The 20,659-nt window shown below is 43.5% G+C and overlaps 1 protein-coding gene across 1 annotated transcript in view; it reads left to right on the top strand.

Annotated features, from left to right (window-relative positions):
- Window positions 1–4,840: 4,840 nt before the first annotated feature.
- The window catches only part of LOC309568122 (kinesin-like protein KIF18B), a 183,133-nt gene continuing 167,314 nt past the window's right edge, over window positions 4,841–20,659 (top strand). Inside the window, exons 1-3 of the mRNA XM_082273725.1 lie at window positions 4,841–4,916; window positions 13,451–13,802; window positions 16,490–16,647. Of these exons, the coding sequence (XP_082129851.1) occupies window positions 13,481–13,802; window positions 16,490–16,647 (480 nt within the window). The 5' untranslated portion in view covers window positions 4,841–4,916; window positions 13,451–13,480. The remainder of the gene's footprint in view (window positions 4,917–13,450; window positions 13,803–16,489; window positions 16,648–20,659) is intronic.

Genomic DNA, 20,659 nt, shown 5'->3' with positions numbered 1-20,659 from the left:
CCTATTTTATGTTATTGTCTAATAAAAACCCGTGCACAGTACTATCCCCCAGAGTACTATTACAAATGTGAGCATCCACAGTCCACATTTTATTTTATTGGCAAATAAAAACCTTTACACAGTGCTATCCCCTACATTACGTGTACAAATGTGAGCGTACCTATGTGCTGTTTGAATGGGCAGAGTCGCAGGCAGGAGTTAGCTGAGCTAAGCCTGAAAGGGAATGCTGGGATTTATAGTTCCTCTCCATACAAAAAATGCCACAGGACTTAGCATAGCTGAGCTTGAAAGTACGTGCTTGGATTTATAGTTCCTCTCCATACAAAAAATATAAAGCTGGTTCCAGATGCAGTGCGACCTCTCAGAGATATGCAGCGTTGTGTGCTTTGGATTTGTACTCACACTGATGCCATTGTTATGTTTGAACTCTTTATTGAGTTTTTGTGCAAAAACAAAAGCAATGCATGTAAATGTAAAGTAAAGCACAACAATAAATAGCATACCAGTCTGATTCCGGACAGACACACATTTTAGAAAGAACAATTAAATTCTCATTACTAGACACACTGATGCGATGTTGAGCTGAGGGGGATCTGGTGTGCCGAGAACCTGTGGAGAGCGAATGTAGCAAGTTTTCCAGGCCTGTGGCCTGATGTGGGCCTGCCATCGTTACCGGTTACCTCTCCAGCCCATGTGAGCTGCGACCCTGGGTGTGAGAACTGAGACATTGATAACTCCAGCATCTTTGTTTTGTGGTTTTTATTTCATTTAAGGGGATGGGAGAAGGGAATGAGTGGGATACTCCTTTAGGCTCAACTAAGTACAACTTGGGACTTTATCCAGAAAATGTCTGTTAACGCTGCCTTGACGCCAGCCGGCGCTTACTGATGCTTTGTAACACACTGTAACTTGGAATAAGTGCTAGATCCCTGACTTTGAGTCTAGTAGATCCAGGACTGTAGAATAAAGAGCTTCTGAAGCTGTCTTCACTGCAGAGTCACTGACTACTCCCTCCGGCCTTGCACTGACTACTCCCTCCGGCCTTGCACTGGCTTGAGGTAGACTGTTGTGAAATCCTGTATGGCTGCAACTCTCAACTGACACTCTGCACAATTCAGGGCCCAATTGCAGGCGTCCCCTTTAACCTTGAACTCTTCGGGGCTCACTGACTATGTACCCCCCTCTGTAACTTCAGGGTCCTCAACTTAGGTACCCCCTTTACAGCTAGCTGACACCGGATACCAGAACCTCTTCCGGAGTGGTCCCCTCTGACTTCAGGCAGACCCCAGGGGCAATCCTCAGTACTTACGACCTGTGTAGGCTTTCCTGGGACTGGACCCCTCTCTCTCACTCTCCGCTGGTTCTCGGCACACCGGATCCCCTTCAGCTCAACTCAGCACTCTCTGGATTCTAAGGCGACACCCAGAGACATCCTCTTCCCTCAGACAGGAGGAGAGACAGCTGCACTCTCCTTCCTGTGACTCTGCTCCTGCCAAAGACACCGGGTCACGCACTTCCCCCAAACTTATAACCACTCCCAGAATCCTTTGCGGCACAATATGCCTTCTGGGGTAGTTACAAGCTGGGATGTGTCCCCTGATTTGGCTTCCTCCACTGCCCTCTGACAAGCCTCTCATAGGAGCCAGTGGGGAGACTTCTCCTTCAGCAGGCACATCTGGAATCCCTGACACCCTGACTAAAAGAAATCATGGCCCTGCTGTTAGGCAGACAAGGCCTATTATACATTTACCTAGCACCTACCTGTAGGGTGCTACATATATAAGCTGCGAAAGGGTTAAAATCGCACAGGTGTGATTGGGCCCCTAGAAAATAAATCTTACAATATTTTTATATATGATAGTAATCTTCTCTCATACATTATTGTGCATAACATCGCATCAGTGTGTTTAGTAATGAGAATTTAATTGTTCTTTCTAAAATGTGTGTCTGTCCGGAATCAGACTGGTATGCTATTTATTGTTGTGCTTTACTTTACATTTACACGCATTGCTTTTGTTTTTGCACAAAAACCCAATAAAGAGTTCAAACATAACAATGGCATCAGTGTGAGTACCGATCCAAAGCACACAACGCTGCATATCTCTGAGAGGTCGCACTGCATCTGGAACCAGCTTTATATTTTTTGTGTGGAGAGGAACTATAAATCCAAGCACGTACATTCAAGCTCAGCTATGCTAAGTCCTGTGGCATTTTTTGTATGGAGAGGAACTATAAATCCCAGCATTCCCTTTCAGGCTTAGCTCAGCTAACTCCTGCCTGCGACTCTGCCCATTCAAACAGCACATAGGTACGCTCACATTTGTACTAGTAATGTGGGGGATGGCACTGTGTAAAGGTTTTTATTTGCCAATAAAATAAAATGTGGACTGTGGATGCTCACATTTGTAATAGTACTCTGGGGGATAGTACTGTGCACGGGTTTTTATTAGACAATAACATAAAATAGGGACTGCGGATGCTCACATCCCGCTCTCCAAACTGTTGTGTTTAATTTTTGCTTCAGGAGCCGCGGGCGCCTGCAGAGTAGCATAGATTGTCCTGCTGAAAAGTCCAACCGCGGACACTTCCGCAGTAGCATACATTGTCCTGCCGAGAACTCCAACTCTTTTGTGCACTGCTTAGGACTTCTCTGCGCACGGGCATTTGTTGGCGCACATGCACAGTACAGGCAACTTGCCGAGATCTCTGACCAGAGGTGATGTGGGTTGGAGATCTCGTCAAGCACCCACCCTGCCCCACCAGTGGCGGCTGGTGTATACAGGGCGCAGGTGCGCCGCCCCCCCATCCATGCGTCTGGACCCCTAATCTGCATGCAGGGCGCCGGACGCATGGAGCTTAATGTTTTTTTTTTTTTTTTTAATCACCTGATTAGAGCCAGAGGCTCTAATAGGGTGATGCAAAGGGTGGTCCCGGGGCGCAGAGCAGTGCGCCCAGAGCCCGCCGATTGTGTGACAATAGCAAATGAAAATTCGCTAATGTCACACCGATCCTCCTCCTGGCCAATCAGGAAGCCGTTCTAATACTGGCTTCCTGATTGGCCGCATGGCAAACCCCATGCCATTGGCCGAGGAGGAGGCGGGAGCGGGAGGACCAGAGAAGACACGCCGCCGTGCTCCAGGGCTCCAGGTAAGCGCACTGCTCTCGGGGGGGGGGCACGCACTCTAAACTCTGCATTGATGGGGGCACGGCACAATGTTCATTGCATTGAAGTGGGCACGCACGCTGATCTCTGCATTGGGGGCATGTATGCTGGTCACTGCATTTGGGGGCATGTATGCCGGTCACTGCATTTGGGGGCATGTACGCTGATCTCTGCATTGGGGGAATGGTATGCTGGTCTCTGCATTGGGGGCATGTACGCTGATCTCTGCATTGAAGGGGGCATGTACACTGGTCACTGCATTGAAAGGGGGCACGCTGGTCACTGTGCATTGAAAGGGGGCACGCTGGTCACTCTGCATTGAAAGGGGGCACTCTGGTCACTCTGCATTGAAAAGGGGCACACTATACCTTAATTACTGAAGGCCCCTTTCACACTTTTGCAACCTCAAAGTCACGCAATTTTTTACAGCGTTTTTTGCCGCAAAGCCTATTACATTTTTCTGTTTGTGCCCCCCAAAAAATTTTAAGCACCAGCTGCCACTGTGCCCCACCCCTCCATTGGTACACCCCTGACTCCACCTGTGTCCCCCGCCATCATGCAGACTGTGTCCCCATCTCACAGCCTTTGTCCCCCATCATCTCGTAGCCTTTGTCTCCCGTTGTCCTGCAGCCTGTGTCCCCGTTGCTCTGCCGCCTGTGTCCCCCATCATGCCAGCACATCATGAAAGAGCTGCCACTCCTCTCAGCCAGCTATATCAAAAGAGGGCTGTTCTTCTGATCAAATCTATATATATATATATATATATATATATATATATATATATATAAAGTGTCAGGCACTGGTATTTATGTATTTAGTTTTTTTCTATTATCTGTCCATTTTTATAGATAGATATAAAAATAAATAAACGGGAGGATTAAAAAAAAAAAAAAATATATATATATATATATATATATATATATGTATAGATAGTAGTGTTAACCATGCTGCAGATTTATTTTTGTAAATCCTTTATGTACATATATAGATAGATATAAAAATAAATAAACTGGAGGATTAAAAAAAAAAATGTGTGTATATATATATATATATATACATACATACATACATACATATATATATACATATATATAGATAGTAGTGTTAACCATGCTGCAGATTTATTTTTGGAAATCCTTTATATGTACATATATAGATAGATATAAAAATAAATAAACGGGAGGATTAAAAAAACAAAAAAACGTGTATATATATATATATATATATATATATATATATATATATATATATACACACACATATATATATATATATATATATATACACACATATATATATATATACACATATATGTATATATACGCATATATATATATATATATACACACATATATATATATATATATTGCATTGTAAGTCTGGCGCATGCGCAGTTGCGTTGAAAGCTCTTGCCGAGAAGTCCAACTCTCGTGCACAGTTTTCCCCACTGTGCACGGCGCGGCCAGGGCATTGCATTGGAAGTCTGAATGGACGTGCCTGGTTGAAATTTTCGGCAAGTTGAAACTATCGGCAGTACACCTGCCTTACGCCCGCCCACCAATTAGAGCGGAGAACCTCTGACCAATCAGTAGCCACGTTCGGACGTGCCCGCGCGATTTGAACTTAGTCTGGCGGAAGTGTGGAAGGAGTGGGCGGGGATGTTTGGGATTCGGGGGAAATAATGATAATAATTGGAACACGGAGGAATATTGAGACATCTTCTTATAGTTCCTGATTGTCATCGTTCCAGCAGGTGAGTGGTCACGTGTCACGATGCGGCGGGGTGGCGGTGTATGCTGGCGGCTGAGCGGAGGCGCCTGCTGTACAGGAGATGTGACCGGCATTTGTACGGTGTACTCACCCCCAGCCGACCATTGTATACAGTATATACACGGAGGGAAGACATACTCTTCATAGCACCACACAGGCTTTTCTCAGGAGTCTTCCCAGCCAATCAGTGTGCTCCTTACAATGACTGCATCCAATACCTTTATGTATCCCTGAAGTGAAGAGGCAAAACTTTGTTTAGCTTTAGATAGAATGGAGTGGAAATAGAACCCCTGTCATAATAGCTGTCTGTGCCCCCATTAGGGAGACCCCCCCCTCCATGTTTGTACTCTTCACTGTTCTCATTGAAAGTAAAAGAAAATCCATATTTTGGGTTGACCCCAGAACAGACCTAGGAGTCAAATCATCCAATGGGGACACTTGTTTTATTGATAACCAGAGATTTCCTGACTTTGGAGGGTTTTCCTCTCACTTCCTGTTTGGCTATAGGACAGGAAGTGCAGGGAAATCTCCCCAGTGGGACACAGGCGCAAACAATAAAACTGACAGCTTAGAGCCTTCTATTGCTCTACCTAAAATGGGGGGGGGGGGGGGGGGGAATGGCTTTAGTCTAAGTCCACACTAGACCGCATTGCAGGAAACCCGAATTCTGTGTGCATTTGTCTCACTGCAGTTGTGATCTGCCGCTGTCGTCCATGTTTAAGCACTTAAGGACCGCCTCACCTAGACATAAAGGGCACAATCCCATACCTGTATGTGATTCCTCTGATCGGCTCTGGGGCACGCGCTGTGATTGGACACAGCGATAGCCAATCAGCAGGTCAGGCGGCCACCAGGACCCGCCGATCATTCACAGGAGAGGCAGAATGGCGGTCTGCCTATGTAAACAAAGGCAGACCACTGTTCTGTGGGGGAGGAAAATGGAGATCTTGTGTTTCTGCTGAACAGAAACACGAATCTCGGTCTTCCAGTCACAACATTCCCTCCACAGTTAGAACCAGGGATGAGCTCGGGCGCATTTGAGTCAGTATGTGCCGATCCTACCAGGAAGTCATCACTGCACTCAGCTAATCACAGGCAGTGAGACATTTCCCAATCCGCAGCTGTACACATCGGGAAATGTCTCACTGTGTGTGATTAGCGGAATTCAGTGTTGACTTCCTGGCGGGATCGGGCATGTACGCACTCCAACACGCACAAGCTCATCCCTTGTTAGAATACACTCCCTAGGAGCACACTTAACCCTTTGGTCGCCCTTGATGATAACCCCTTCCCTGCCAGTGTCATTTATACAGTGATCCTGCATTTTTGTTTTAGCACTGATCACTGCATTGGTGTCACTTAGTGTCAGATTTTTCCACCGCATTGTCTGTCCCGCTAAAGATCGCTGCCATTACTAATAAAAAAAATAAAAGGTCCATAAATCTATCCCATCGTTTGTAGATGCTATAACATTTGCGAAAAACCTATCAATATACGCTTAATGGGATTTTATTTTTTACCAAATATATGTAGCAGAATACAAATTGGCCTATGTTGATAAAGAAATTCGATTTTTTTTTTTTTTTTTTTATTGGATATGTTTGAGAGCCGGTTCACACTGGGGCGACTTGTCAGGCGACCTGGTCGCCTGACAAGTCGGCGCGAGTCGCCTGCCATAGATTAGCACAGAACCCGTTCTAATAGGAGCGACACAAGTCGCTCCAACTTAGAAAAAGGGTCCTGAGCGTCTTTGGGGCGACCTGCATTGACTTCAATGATATGAAGTCCGTGCCGGCAGCTCCGAGGTCGCGGTGCGAGCTGCGCACCGTGACTTCACAGGTTGCCCCGGCAAGTCGGGTCATTGCTATGTGAACCGGCTCTTATAGCAGAAGTAAATAATTATTTATTTATTTTTCAAAATTGTTGATTTTTATTTGTTTATAGTGCAAGAAAAGAAAAACAACGCAGAGGTGATCAAATACTACCAAAAGAAAGCTCTATTTGTGGGGGAAAAAAAGAACATCAGTTTTATTTAGGTACAGCGTCGCACGACCGCGTATTTGTCAAGTTAAATCCACAAAGTGCTGTATTGCAAACAATGGCTGGGTCAGGAAGGGGGTAAAACCTTCCAGGCTGAAGCGGTTGTAAAGGTACAAGGTTTTACCTGTATGCATTCTATGCTTGACGGTAAAAATCCTTCTGTGTGCAGCAGCATGGTAGTTCATTCATGCTTCCTCTCAGATTGTATCTGCTTACCCATACAGGATGTACGGGCACACAGATACACTGGCAGATCTGCTGGGGACCTGCGTGGCACCAGCGATCTGCTGATCTCTTTGGATCACCTTTCTTAAGTGTTTGAGAGGTGTCCTTCCTTTTAACTCTATAAATGCCGCATCCCGGTGCCACAAACGTGGGCATCGCATGTGGTTGTGGTGTGGCCCCATTCAATTGAATGGGTTGGATTTGAATGTGGTGCTGCCTGCTGAACATGATGGTGGGGGACTTTCGCTGCACCATATGAACACCACTGTCTGCATCTGCAGCTTAACCACTTCCCTGCTAGGCCGATTCAGATACTTGTATACTACATGTAAAAATCCTACATTTTTTTTGCTTGAAAATTACTTTCAACCCCCGAACATTGTATTATATATATTATATTGGCAGAGGCCCTGGAGAATAAAATGATGGGTTTTGAATTTTCTTTTTCTGTCACAATATTTACGCAACGGTTTTTCAAACTCAAATTTATTTTTGAAATAATACACAATATAGTACCCCGTTTTTTTTAGTAAAATGTAAAAGATGTTACGCTGAGTAAATAGATATCATCTGACGTGTCGCGCGTTAAAAGGAGGAACAGCGTCAGTTCCTCACTCTCTGCTGTGCAGCCACCGGTCGCAACACTCCCGAGCCCTGGAAAGGGGGTGGGGGGGTCTCTTTCACCACCCACATAAGTGATCGAGTGGCTCAGCCACTCAAATCACTTCTGCGTTAAGAGAATCTCCGACTGAATATTTTAATACCAGTATGATGCATGTAGCTGCAGGCATCATCCCGGTATAACCACTGCAAACCGAGGACGTCATATGACATCCTAAGGTCAGCAAGTGGTTAAGAAGGAGCTGTAAAAACGTGGCTCAACCGTGTTTTTTTTTTTTTTTTTTTTTTTTACCACCACCCAGTTGCTAGTGTAAATGAGCCCTAAGCTGAATCCAGGATTGGTGTGTATTGCATGGTTACAGTAGTCCAGCTTGGCACAATGGTATGTAAAATCTAGTTGCTCAGAGACAATCGCTATGGTGGTCAGCACTACATATTGTGATAGCTGTGATCTTCCATGTCCTGTGCTGAGCAACTTCCCCTCTGCACACTGACCACAGGAGGTCACTAACTCGGCACTGCTGACATTTACAGAACTTTTTTTTTTTTTTTTCTTTTTTAAATGATCACAAGGAATTTTGTGACTGGAGGTGGTGAAGATTATGACCCTCACTGCCCCACCTCCACCAATCAGACAACACCTTGTATTTAAAAAAAAAAATAATAATTTTGTGAATGTAGACAGTGCGGAGCGAGCGACCTTCTGTGGTTACTATGCAAAAGAGCAGCCGCTCGGCGCCAGACCTGGAAGGGAGTGCCAACTACAGCAGTGATTGTTGGCTTCCCTAGCCTCCCCTCAGGTATGAGATGTGCATACTGACTTTGTGTCATGCTGGACTGACATAAATATGCAATACAAATCATACCTGGAGTACAGCTTTAACCACTTCAATACTGGACACTTTTACCCCCTTCCTGCCCAGGCCAATTTTCAGCTTTCAACGCTGTTACACTTTGAATGACAATAATGGGGTCATGCAACACTACCCAAATTAATTTTTTATCATTATTTTCACACAAATAGAGCTTTCTTTTGGTGGTATTTAGTCACCACTGAGGTTTTTATTTTTTGCTATATAAACAAAACAATATAGAAAATGTTTATAGGTTTCGATTATTAAATTTTGCATACAAATAATCTTTCTTTATATATTTTAGGCCAAATTGTATTCTGCTATATTCATTTTATAAAAATAACGCAAATCAGTGTATGTTGTTTAGTTTGTGTGAAAGTTAATCTACAAGCTATGGTAAATACAGTATCTCACAGAAGTAAGTACACCCCTCACATTTTTGTAAATATTTTATTATATCTTTTCATGTGACAACACTGAAGAAATTACACTTTGCTACAATGTAAAGTAGTGAGTGTACAGTAGAGCTGCACGATTCTGGCCAAAATGAGAATCACGATTTTTTTAGCTTGAAATAAAGATCACGATTCTCTCACGATTCTCTGTGTAACAAAAAAAATTGGGATAACTTTACTGTTACGTTTTTTTTTTTTATTCATTAAAGTTTATTAATTGCGTTTGAAAGACTGCTGCGCAAATACAGTGTGACATAAAATATTTCAACAATCGCCATTTTATTCTGTAGGGTCTCTGCTAAAAAAATATATAAAATGTTTGGGGGTTCCAAGTACTTTTCTAGCAAAAAAAATGATTTTAAACTTGCAAGCAACAAGTGTCATAAAAAGGTCCAGTCTTTAAGAGGTTAAACTTCCTTTCTCCCTGGCAGAGGGAAGGAAAAGATACAATGTAATCATTTTTGTTTATAGTTACTGGGAGATAATGCTGATAGGCGTTTGAGGGAGGAAAGATACAATGTAATCATTTTGTTTATAGTTACTGGGAGTTTTCCACAGCTGTTTTCTCTGCTCCCTCAGCTATGCAAAGAATCGAGAATATGTCAGGTTTAGATCGTCAGGGGGGGTGAATCGAGATCGCGATTTTCATACGATTAATCGTGCAGATGTAGTGTACAGCTTGTATAACAGTGTAAATTTGCTGTCCCCTCAAAATAACTCAACACACAGCCATTAATGTCTAAACCACTGGCAGCAAAAGTGAGTACACCCCTAAGTGAAAATGTCCAAATTGGGCCCAATTAGCCATTTTCTCTCCCCGATGTCATGTGACTCGTGTTACAAGGTCTCAGGTGTGATTGGGGAGCAGGCGTGTTCAATTTGGTGTTATCGTTCTCTCTTACTGGTCACTGGAAGTTCAACATGGAACCTCATGGCAAAGAACTCTCTGAGGATCTGAAAAAAAGAATTGTTGCTCTACATAAAGATGTCCTAGGCTATAAGTAGATTGCCAAGACCCTGAAACTGAGCTGCAGCATGGTGGCCAAGACCATAGAGCGGTTTACCAGGACAGGTTCCACTCAGAACAGGCCTCGCCATGGTCGACCAAAGAAGTTGAGTGCACGTGCTCAGTGTCATATCCAGAGGTTGTCTTTGGGAAATAGACGTATGAGTGCTGCCAGCATTGCTGCAGAGGTTGAAGGGGTGGGGGGTCAGCCTGTCAATGCTCAGGCCATACGCCGCACACTGCATCAAATTGGTCTGCAAGGCTGTCGTCCCAGACGAAAGCCTCTTCTAAAGATGAAGCACAAGAAAGCATGCAAACTGTTTGCTGAAGACAAGCAGACGAAGGACATGGATTACTGGAACCATGTCTTGTGGTCTGATAAGACTAAGATAAACTTATTTTGTTCAGATGGTGTCAAGCGAGTGTGGCGGCAACCAGGTGAGGAGTACAAAGACAAACAAGTGTGTCTTGCCTACAGTCAAGCATGGTAGTAGAAGTGTCATGGTCTGGGGCTGCATGAGTGCTGCTGGCACTGGGGAGCTACAGTTCATTGAGGGAACCATGAATGCCAACATGTACTGTGACATATTAAAGCAGAGCATGATCCCATTCCTTCGGAGATTGGGTCACAGGGCAGTATTCCAACATGGTAACGACCCCAAAGACCCCTCAAAGAGGACCACTGCCTTGCTAAAGAAGCTAAGGGTAATTTGATGGACTGGCCAAGCATGTCTCCAGACCTAAACATCTGTGGGACATCCTCAAACGGAAAATGAAGGAACGCAAAGTATCTAACATCCACCGACTCCGTGTTGTCTTCATTGAGAAGTGGAAGAGGACTCCACTGGCAACCTGTGAAGCTCTGGTGAACTCCATGCCCAAGAGGGTTAAGGCAGTGCTGGAAAATAATGGTGGCCACACAAAATATTGACGGTTTGGGTCCAAATTTGACATTATCACTTAGGGGTGTACCCACTTTTGTTGCCAGCGGTTTAGACATTAATGGCTGTGTGTTGAGTTATTTTGAGGGGACAGCAGATTTACATTGTTATACAAGCTGTACACTCACTACTTTACATTGTAGCAAAGTGTCATTTCTTCAGTGTTGTCACATTAAAAGGTATAATAAAATATTTACAAAAATGTGAGGGGTGTACTTACTTTTGTGAGATACTGTATACAGTATTTGAAAATTGATCACACATGATGTACAGATGACCTGTCTCATGAAGTGCTCTAGAATTTCCTGGTAGAGGGCTGCGTTGACTTTTAGCCTGATAAAACATAATGGACCAACACCAGCAGATGACACGGCTCCCCAAATCATCCCTGACTGTGGAAAATGTTGCATTTTATTTGGAAATCAAGGTCCCAGAGTCTGGAGGAAGAGTGGAGAGGTAAATAATCCAAGTTTGTAAGGTCCAGTGGGAAGTTTCTACAGTTGGTGATGATTTGGGGAGCCATGTCATCTGCTGGTGTTGGTCCTCTGTGTTTTATCAGGCTCAAAGTCAATGCAGCCCTTCAGCAGGAAATTCTAGAGCTCTTCATGCTTCCCCCTGCTGACCTCCATGCCACACCGCAATAAGGCACTCCTTGTTTTATTGATTGCATGTACTATTCTAATTTACTGAGATTGTGTTTTTTTGTGTTTTCATCAGCTGTAAGCCATAATCCTCACAATTAGTTCAAGCCGTGATTTGTCATATCTTGCTTTGCATGTAACGAGTCTATCTCTTATATTAGTTTCCCCTTTTTAAAGCGGAGTTCCAGCCATTTACTCACCTGTCCAACGATGCGGCCGCCGGAAGCCTCGATCCTCTCCCTCGGCGCCGGCATCACTGCTGTGGGCACCCGGCTGTTACAGTTTGCGGCTTCACAGCCGGGTACCCACTGCGCATGCGCGAGTCGCGCTGCGCGCCGTGATTGGCCGGCAATCTTCTGGGACCTCTGACGTGTCCCAGAAGATTGCAGGGAGGGAGGGGGAGAGGAGAACTTCCGCTCAGGGCGCCGCGGCGCTCCGAGCGGAAGTGGGAGCGGGTACCTGTCAAAACTAGGTACCCGCTCCCCCCCCCAAAAAATGACATGCCAAATGTGGCATGTCGGGGGGTCAGGACTCCCTAAAGCGGAAGTTCCACTTTTGGGTGGAACTCCGCTTTAAGTTGCATTACTGAAATAAATGAACTTTTGCACGATATTCTAATTTTTCGAGTTTCACCTGTATTTGCGTAGCAGTCTTTCAAAAGCAATTTTTTGGGAAAAAATACACTTCAATTAAAAAAAAAAAAAAAACGGTTATAATAACGTGAAAGAGGATGTTGCACCGAGAATCATGATCTTTATTCTATGTAAAAAAAAAAATTGTGATTCTCATTTTATCCAGAATCGTGCAGCTCTACAATCGGCTGCCAGTTTTGTTGTCAAAGCTTAGGCCCCTTTCACACTTGCCGCTCCGTCGGCGGACTCTGTTTTTCTCAGCGGGGGATCGATCCCCTGCTGAGCAGACTGATGGCAGCTCTGTCTCTGCGCTTTGTGTGGAGACAGAGCTGTCAGGTCCCCGCTGTTTTCTATGGGGGAATCGGATGAGAACGGACCATCCGCCGGACAGGTGGAAAATTCCATCTGTCCGGATTTGACGGATCGGATGTCAGCGGACATGTCTCCGCTGACATCCGTTGCCCCATAGAGATGCATGGGGCATCCGTTCAGATCCGCCTGAAAAAACTGACGGCGGATCTGTACGGTCCGCAAGTGTGAAAGGGGCCTTAATTGAATAATCTGAAGGTAGCAGCTGATTGGCTGCCATGCACAGCTGTACCAGATTTTGCACTCTCCAGTTTTAGTAAATCACCCTCACTGTTGTTCCTGTAGCTTGCATCTTTGCACAGAACAGAGTAGCAGAGTAAAGTTGACTATACATTACTAGAATTTTGTTAAAAAATGTTTCTTTTTAAGAGCGTTTATTCTATTTTCTAATCAGTGGGGTGAAATCGACATTTGTTTTTGACTGCAGAGGAGAGAATATACATAAGAGGATGACTCTTATCACTCTAATGCTGCAGGGAACAACATTGTGTGGATTTCTCCTTCTTTTATCCTTTATTTCATGGATGTTTTTATTTCTCATGTCATTTAAAAACTGACCTCCTTCTAGAGCTTTGCAGGACATCTGTGAAAAATGCAGCCTGACTGAGGCTGTGACCCAAAAAGGCAAAGTGTTAAAAAAAAAAAAGTCTTCTAAATGGGAGGCTGCAAAGAGATTACAAATTATGTAACCAGTTTTCTAAAAAGTGTTTTTTTTTTTTTTCCTTCCACAGAGATCTCTTGCTGTGTATCTTACTCAGTTGCTATGACTGCTGGAGCTGCCCCTGAAGAGGGCAATGTGTCTGTTGTGGTTCGGGTTCGGCCTCCTAACACACGGGAAGAAGAAGGGAACCAGTATTCCGTAGTACATGTAGTGGACCACAGCATTCTGGTATTTGACCCAGATGACGCTGAGACATCAAATGTCTTTTCTGGGATACGGGGTCACGACGGAAACAGGCGAAAAGGGAAAGACCTGAAGTTCATCTTTGACCGTGTGTTTGGAGAGAATAGCAGGCAACAAGAAGTCTTTGAGCACACGACCAAGCCGATTATTGATGGTGTATTAAATGGCTACAATTGTTCTGGTAAATAAAAAATGATTGCACTAGTGTTTGAAAGTTTTTGTGATTTCTGAAATGTTCTTTTATTTTTAAAGTGGTTCCATATACCCAGTGGAGTGACTGATACACAGAGATTAAACCAATCCTCCTACATAAGTTGCATCTGTCTGTCTGTAGCCCTTTCTTCTCTACATCCATTTAAAGTGCTGAATTTTAAAGCTTGTCCGAGATTTAAGAAAAAAGGGTGTGGAGCTTAAAGTGTTGTAAACCTCAGTCATGAAATCTGTATATCTGTAGTGTTTTTACTTAGCTCTCTCCCAAAGCTCTATTGCTTGTCTATTCACAATGCAGTTCTTCTGCTGTGTGAAGGAGAGGAGGTATTCCTTTCCTCCAATCAGCTCTCACACAATGTAACTGCAGCCACACCACCCTCTCTGTGCTCCTGACAGAGGAAGAAAGATTTTAACACGATTATGCCCTTTTGAAGGGGTGTAGGGAAGAGAGGGTTGCAGATAAACAAGTAAACTGGATGTAGGAGGATTGGTTTTATTTCTATGTATCATCCAAGGCTGTTTGCTTCACTGGGTATATGTGAGGGTTTACAGCCACTTTAAAGTGGAACGTTAGTCAGAAAGTAAAGTGCTGCTAGATCAATTCAGGCTGGCCCCTTTTGAAGGTATAGCAATAACATGTTGCACTCTGCAGAGCTCAGTGAGTGAAGCTCTAAGAGCGGATTGAAGGGAAGGGACAGACCCCCCCCCCCCCCACCCACACACACAGGAACAGAGCTGAGGCTGGAGGTCCCTTCCCTGTCACCTTTTTGCTCTTGGTGTCAGGAAAACTTGTGAGAGGTGATAGCAGAGGAATAAAGCAGCAGACAGAAATTACACTTAAGCCCTGTACACACGTACCGAATGTCGGCCGAACGATTGGCCGTCTTTTGTCCGGTGCTGTCCTGTCGGCTGAAAAGTACTAAAGACTGCACACGAATTTTGTCGGCCAACAGCCGACTGCAGAAGTGATGTCATGTGATGGTTAACTTTCCGTGTGTTTTTTTCTTTTCTGAGCATGCCCAGTCTTGCTAATCTGCTGTTTGTCGGCCGAATTCTGTACTGACTGGCGAACAATCGGCCGTTCTGGTGACGGCCAACAAAAATGTTAAAGTCTGCATGCCAGATTCTGTTCGGCCGAAAATTCGCTGTCGGTTGTCGGAAGCATCATACTAACAAGCCGACAATCGGCCGATCGTTCGACAGCCGAATATTTACGGCCGACAATCGCTACGTGTGTACGGGGCTGCTTTAGTGCTCTGGATTGAGGCAAGTACACACTATAGAGATATATGCTTTTTTCACATTTCATGTCTGAGGTTTACAACCACTTTAATGAAAAAACATAAACTACCAGATTATTTCAAGATTTTGGTCTTCCAGGGGGTTTTTGCCATAATGTGCAAGTTTGAGAATAATATTTGCACATTGTGGCAGACTTGCTTAGGACATCATGATTTCAGCACTCCCCTCTGTCGCTGCCATTTCCATGTCCTAGATTTGGAGTCGTTGGCCTCTTGATTGGGCAAGCTGGGAAAATGTAACTCGTGCATGCGCACATGAGTTGCTTTTATCTCAGCACAGACTGTACACTGAGCTGCGCATGCATGGTTTAGCGTACGTTTTTTTTAGAAAAAATTCTGAGAGGCAGGTAGAAGCTTTGATGGCAGAAGTGACTAACCCTGTCTCTTGTTATAAAAAAGCCTACCTGTCAGAACTTTTTTACAAAAACGTTATTTCTGCTTTAGGGATTTTATTAGAAAGTATGTGCATTTTTATACTGAGCAGAAAATTAGGACTTCACATTGGGGTTGATTTACTAAAACTGCAGAGTGCAAAATCTGGGTCGGCTGTGCATGGAAACGAATCCGCTTCATCACCTGTTCACATTGAGTGCGAATTTGAAATCGCATGTTGATTTCAAAGCTGCATGTCAGTGCGACCTGGAAGACATCTGTGCGGCTTCATGCACAGATGTCTATTCAAGTCGCACCCAAAATCGCCAAAAGTAATGCAGGAACTACTTTTTCAAATCGAACCACAAAGTTGGGGTCACATCGATTTGAACATGGTCATTGTCGACAATCGGGTGCGACTTTTTTTTTTTTTTACCTGTCAAATCACATGACAAGTTGCTCCAATATGAACGAGGGCTCAAGGTCTTCTTGTCAAAGCTTAATTGAACAAGCTGAAGTTGGAAGCTGCTTGGCTAACATGTATAGCTGTACCAGATTTTGCCCCCACCAGTTTCAGTAAATAAACCTCAGTCACAAAACGGCTCCTCAATGGACCCCTTGTATTTGAAGGGTCTAAAAAGGAAATGGTTCATGTCCTTGACAATTAGTCAGACTCCAGCTGTAATGTTTCCATTACAGATTAGATTTGGGCTGGTTGATATTTTGGGACACTAGATTTAGTGAGGTTTGTGCACAGGAAGACATGTTCTGCATGTGCTGTCCAACCTGACAAGCTGGAAAAATGTGTGTACACCCTGTTCTGCCCCTTGCTAAACTTTCAGGCTGTATGGGTAAAAAAAAAAAAAAAAAATCTTGATCTAGGCAAATCTTCAACTAGAAAACACAATTCTCTTTTTACCCAGTGATGTTTTCCTAGCAAGTGCTATCCTTTCTCACCATTTATTTTCTTTCTTCTCATATTTAGTGTTTGCATATGGAGCTACAGGTGCAGGGAAAACGCACACAATGTTGGGAAGTGCGGCTGACCCTGGTGTGATGTACTTGACCATGGTGGAGCTTTACCAGCGTATTGAAGCTATCAAAGAAGAGAAGTCATGTGAAGTTGTCATCTCTTATCTTGAGGTGTGTTTGGCTTAGCAATTGTTTGTGATCAGAAGCAAATTCAGTAATCTAGCCTAATAAGGTGTACAGAAATGGACAAGGGGTCCCCCTTGGGTGCAGGATTTTTTTTTCTAGCCTAATAAGGTGTACAGTAGCGACTCACTTGAAACAAAAATGCAAACAAAACACTTTGTTTTGAACGTAAATTGTTAGGATCAGTTTGGTTGTTTTGCAGGCTGGCTGGTAAGTGTGCTGGCAAATTTTTTTTTGTGATAAACTACAAGTTCCATCTTTCACACCGCAACAGAAAGCTTGTAGTTCTCCGTGGAAAATGAGTGCGGCACTTGTAGTCCACTGACACTCCTTACAGCTTCCAAACTGTAGTGGTACGGCCAGAGAGCTGAAGCAAGAGTTTGCAGGAGCCTGACATTAAACCCATGATCCCATTGATGGCTGGTTTAATGTTCTGCAAGCTCCTGTAAAAAAAAAAAAATAAAATGCCTTTTTTTTTCTTCTTCTTTGCATGAGGCATTTTGCACACTGCAGCTTAAGAAGCTCAGTACAGCTTTTTTTTTTTTTTTTGTCTGAGCTAAAATACAGCCCATTAAGTGTAATGTGCCTGTTCACACAGGTGCGTAAACAAGCGGCATGCATTCTTTAGTTTAAAAAAAAAAAAAAGAAAAATCTGCTGTATTGGTCAGTAATTTACACCTCATTCGTGTGTATTTACGCGCTTGAGCGCAAATGCCCAATTACATATTGTGCAGAACAAGTTTTTGTGCATTTGCATGAGTGCAAAAATGCACGAAAGCATATACAGTGGGTACGGAAAGTATTCAGACCCCCTTAAAATTTTTCACTCTTTGTTATATTGCAGCCATTTGCTAAAATCATTTAAGTTCATTCTTCTTCCTCATGAATGTACACATAGCACCCCACACTGACAGAAAAACACAGAATTGTTGACATTGTTGCAGATTTATTAAAAAAGAAAAACTGAAATATCACATGGTCCTAAGTATTCAGACCCTTTGCTGTGACACTCATATATTTAACTCAGGTGCTTTCCATTTCTTCTGATCATCCTTGAGATGGTTCTACACCTTCATTTGAGTCCAGCTGTGTTTGATTATACTGATTGGACTTGATTAGGAAAGCCACACACCTGTCTATATAAGACCTTCCAGATCACAATGCATGTCAGAGCAAATGAGAATCATGAGGTCAAAGGAACTGCCTGAAGAGCTCAGAGACAGAATTGTGGCAAGGCACAGATCTGGCCAAGGTTACAAAAAGATTTCTGCTGCACTTAAGGTTCCTAAGAGCACAGTGGCCTCCATAATCCTCAAATGGAAGACGTTTGGGACAACCAGAACCCTTCCTAGAGCTGGCCGTCCGGCCAAACTGAGCTATCGGGGGAGAAGAGCCTTGGTGAGAGAGGTAAAGAAGAACCCAAAGATCACTGTGGCTGAGCTCCAGAGATGCAGTCAGGAGATGGGAGAAAGTTGTAGAAAGTCAACCATCACTGCAGCCCTCCACCAGAGTGGCCCGACGAAAGCCTCTCCTCAATGTAAGACACATGTAAGCCCGCATGGAGTTTGCTAAAAAAACACCTGAAGGACTCCAAGATGGTGAGAAATAAGATTCTCTGGTCTGATGAGACCAAAATAGAACTTTTTGGCCTTAATTCTAAGCGGTATGTGTGGAGAAAACCAGGCACTGCTCATCACCTGTCCAATACAGTCCCAACAGTGAAGCATGGTGGTGGCAGCATCATGCTGTGGGGGTGTTTTTCAGCTACAGGGACAGGACGACTGGTTGCAATCGAGGGAAAGATGAATGCAGCCAAGTACAGGGATATCCTGGACAAAAACCTTCTCCAGAGTGCTCTGGACCTCAGACTGGGCCGAAGGTTTACCTTCCAACAAGACAATGACCCTAAGCACACAGCTAAAATAACGAAGGAGTGGCTTCACAACAACTCCGTGACTGTTCTTGAATGGCCCAGCCAAAGCCCTGACTTAAACCCAATTGAGCATCTCTGGAGAGACCTAAAAATGGCTGTCCACCAACGTTTACCATCCAACCTGACAGAACTGGAGAGGATCTGCAAGGAGGAATGGCAGAGGATCCCCAAATCCAGGTGTGAAAGACTTGTTGCATCTTTCCCAAAAAGACTCCTGGCTGTATTAGATCAAAAGGGGGCTTCTACTAAATACTGAGCAAAGGGTCTGAATACTTAGGACCATGTTATATTATAGTTTTTCTTTTTTAATAAATCTGCAACAATGTCAACAATTCTGTGTTTTTCTGTCAGTATGGGGTGCTATGTGTACATTCATGAGGAAGAAGAATGAACTTAAATGATTTTAGCAAATGGCTGCAATATAACAAAGAGTGAAAAATTTAAGGGGGTCTGAATACTTTCCGTACCCACTGTATGTGAAAATGTGCAAATACATATAAAAAAAACCCCCTGAAAAAGTAGATGCTCAAACGGGTATTGTGCAAGAGGCCTAAAATTGAACTTAGCCTTTAAAAATTGAAGCCTGAGGTTGTTATTATTATAAGCCTACAAGTTAATTTTCAGTGAACCTAACATTGTTAAAGCCTTTTCTTATGTATACGAGGTTTAAGATGAAGACTTTCTAAACATTTTAAGGGAACCATAGATTTGCAAGACCTGTTTAGTGTTTACTTATTCCCTTTTCTCCAGACCAGGTATTTGGTGATTTCTGTAGGGCAGTCTGTACTATATTCACTTTGACTTTGCCCTTTTGGCTCCTGCAGTCCCTCAACTGTACATTGTTGGGCTGATGGCACCTATGGTCATCATGCAGAAGTGGATCCAGTCTGTCCTACTTGGAATACTTCTAATGGCTAATAATCTGGCTTCTCTTATGTCACTTTGCTCTAGGGGTTCCTTTCTAGCCCCTGGGAAATGGACTGATTGATAAGCTGAGAGAAATGTGTGTTTTTTATTTTTTTGAGGGACAGCGCAGAGTGGTTAGAAGTCGGGGTTTACTTTAAAGCGGAGCTCCAGCCAAATGGCAAGGAAAGTCTTTGTGTGTGTTATGGTTTATTTTTTATTTTTTTTCCAATGTAACTAATAGTTCAGATTTTCGATGGCTGCTCCCCATTGTTTATCACCCACTGACTTTTTATATCTTTGAGATTCAAAAAGTATTTACTTCTCCCAATGGGTTCCTTTTTTACATCACTCTGTTCATCAGGATTGGTGAATACAGTTTGGTAGTTTTTTTTTTTTTTGGGGCTCCTGTTGTGGTCGGAATGACTGGAGGGGAGGTCTCCTTCTGAGGTTTGCAAAAGATTTAACAAGGCGATAAATGATTTCATCCAGAATTTTTTCCCCTTTTAACTGTATGTGGACAAACACTTGGTTTTAAGGGTATTCAACCTTTTTATATAAGATGTACATTGGGCAGCAATTTTAAATACATTCTTGTAATTACATTAATTTAAATAGTCATTTTAATTCTTATGCTGCTAGCATTGGTAAATAGATAGGAAGGTATATTAATTTACTTGGTTCAAACTGTGTTTCTTTATCGTTCATCGACAGGCGCAGCTCCATCCAGTCAGAGACTATAGGGTTATGCTCCTTCTATCGGGAATAGGCACTAGGCAGAAAAAAAAGCTTAACCACACCTATGGGGGCTGTCCCTGCAGGCATAACCCCACACATCCTGCTATCATCAAACAGTTTTTCTGCCTAGTTTAAAGAATAGGACCTAGCTTCCTGCTGGGACTTCAGTCTTAGCTATTATGAGTTGTCTTTGGGCACTATCAAAGGCCAAGTATCGGCTTTAACTATATATTTCCAACGCTCGTTAGCTATGCATGCTTTGATTCATACCTTTTAAACAGGGAGTGCGCCATATGGCTCCTCCGAGAAGGTCCCTGCTACCTCCGTGGGATCTCAATCTGGTATTATCTGTTCTTCAAATTTGTTCTTGAGAACATTCGGGAGTTTTCACTGCTTTCGTTGTCCCAGAAGGTTGCCTTCTTGGTG

The sequence above is a fragment of the Pelophylax lessonae genome (assembly GCF_965119305.1).
Source record: "Pelophylax lessonae genome assembly, chromosome: 12".
NCBI classification, from domain to species: domain Eukaryota; kingdom Metazoa; phylum Chordata; class Amphibia; order Anura; family Ranidae; genus Pelophylax; species Pelophylax lessonae.
The sequence above is the reverse complement of the archived record's forward strand: the minus strand, read 5'-3'. Positions and strand labels throughout refer to the sequence as shown.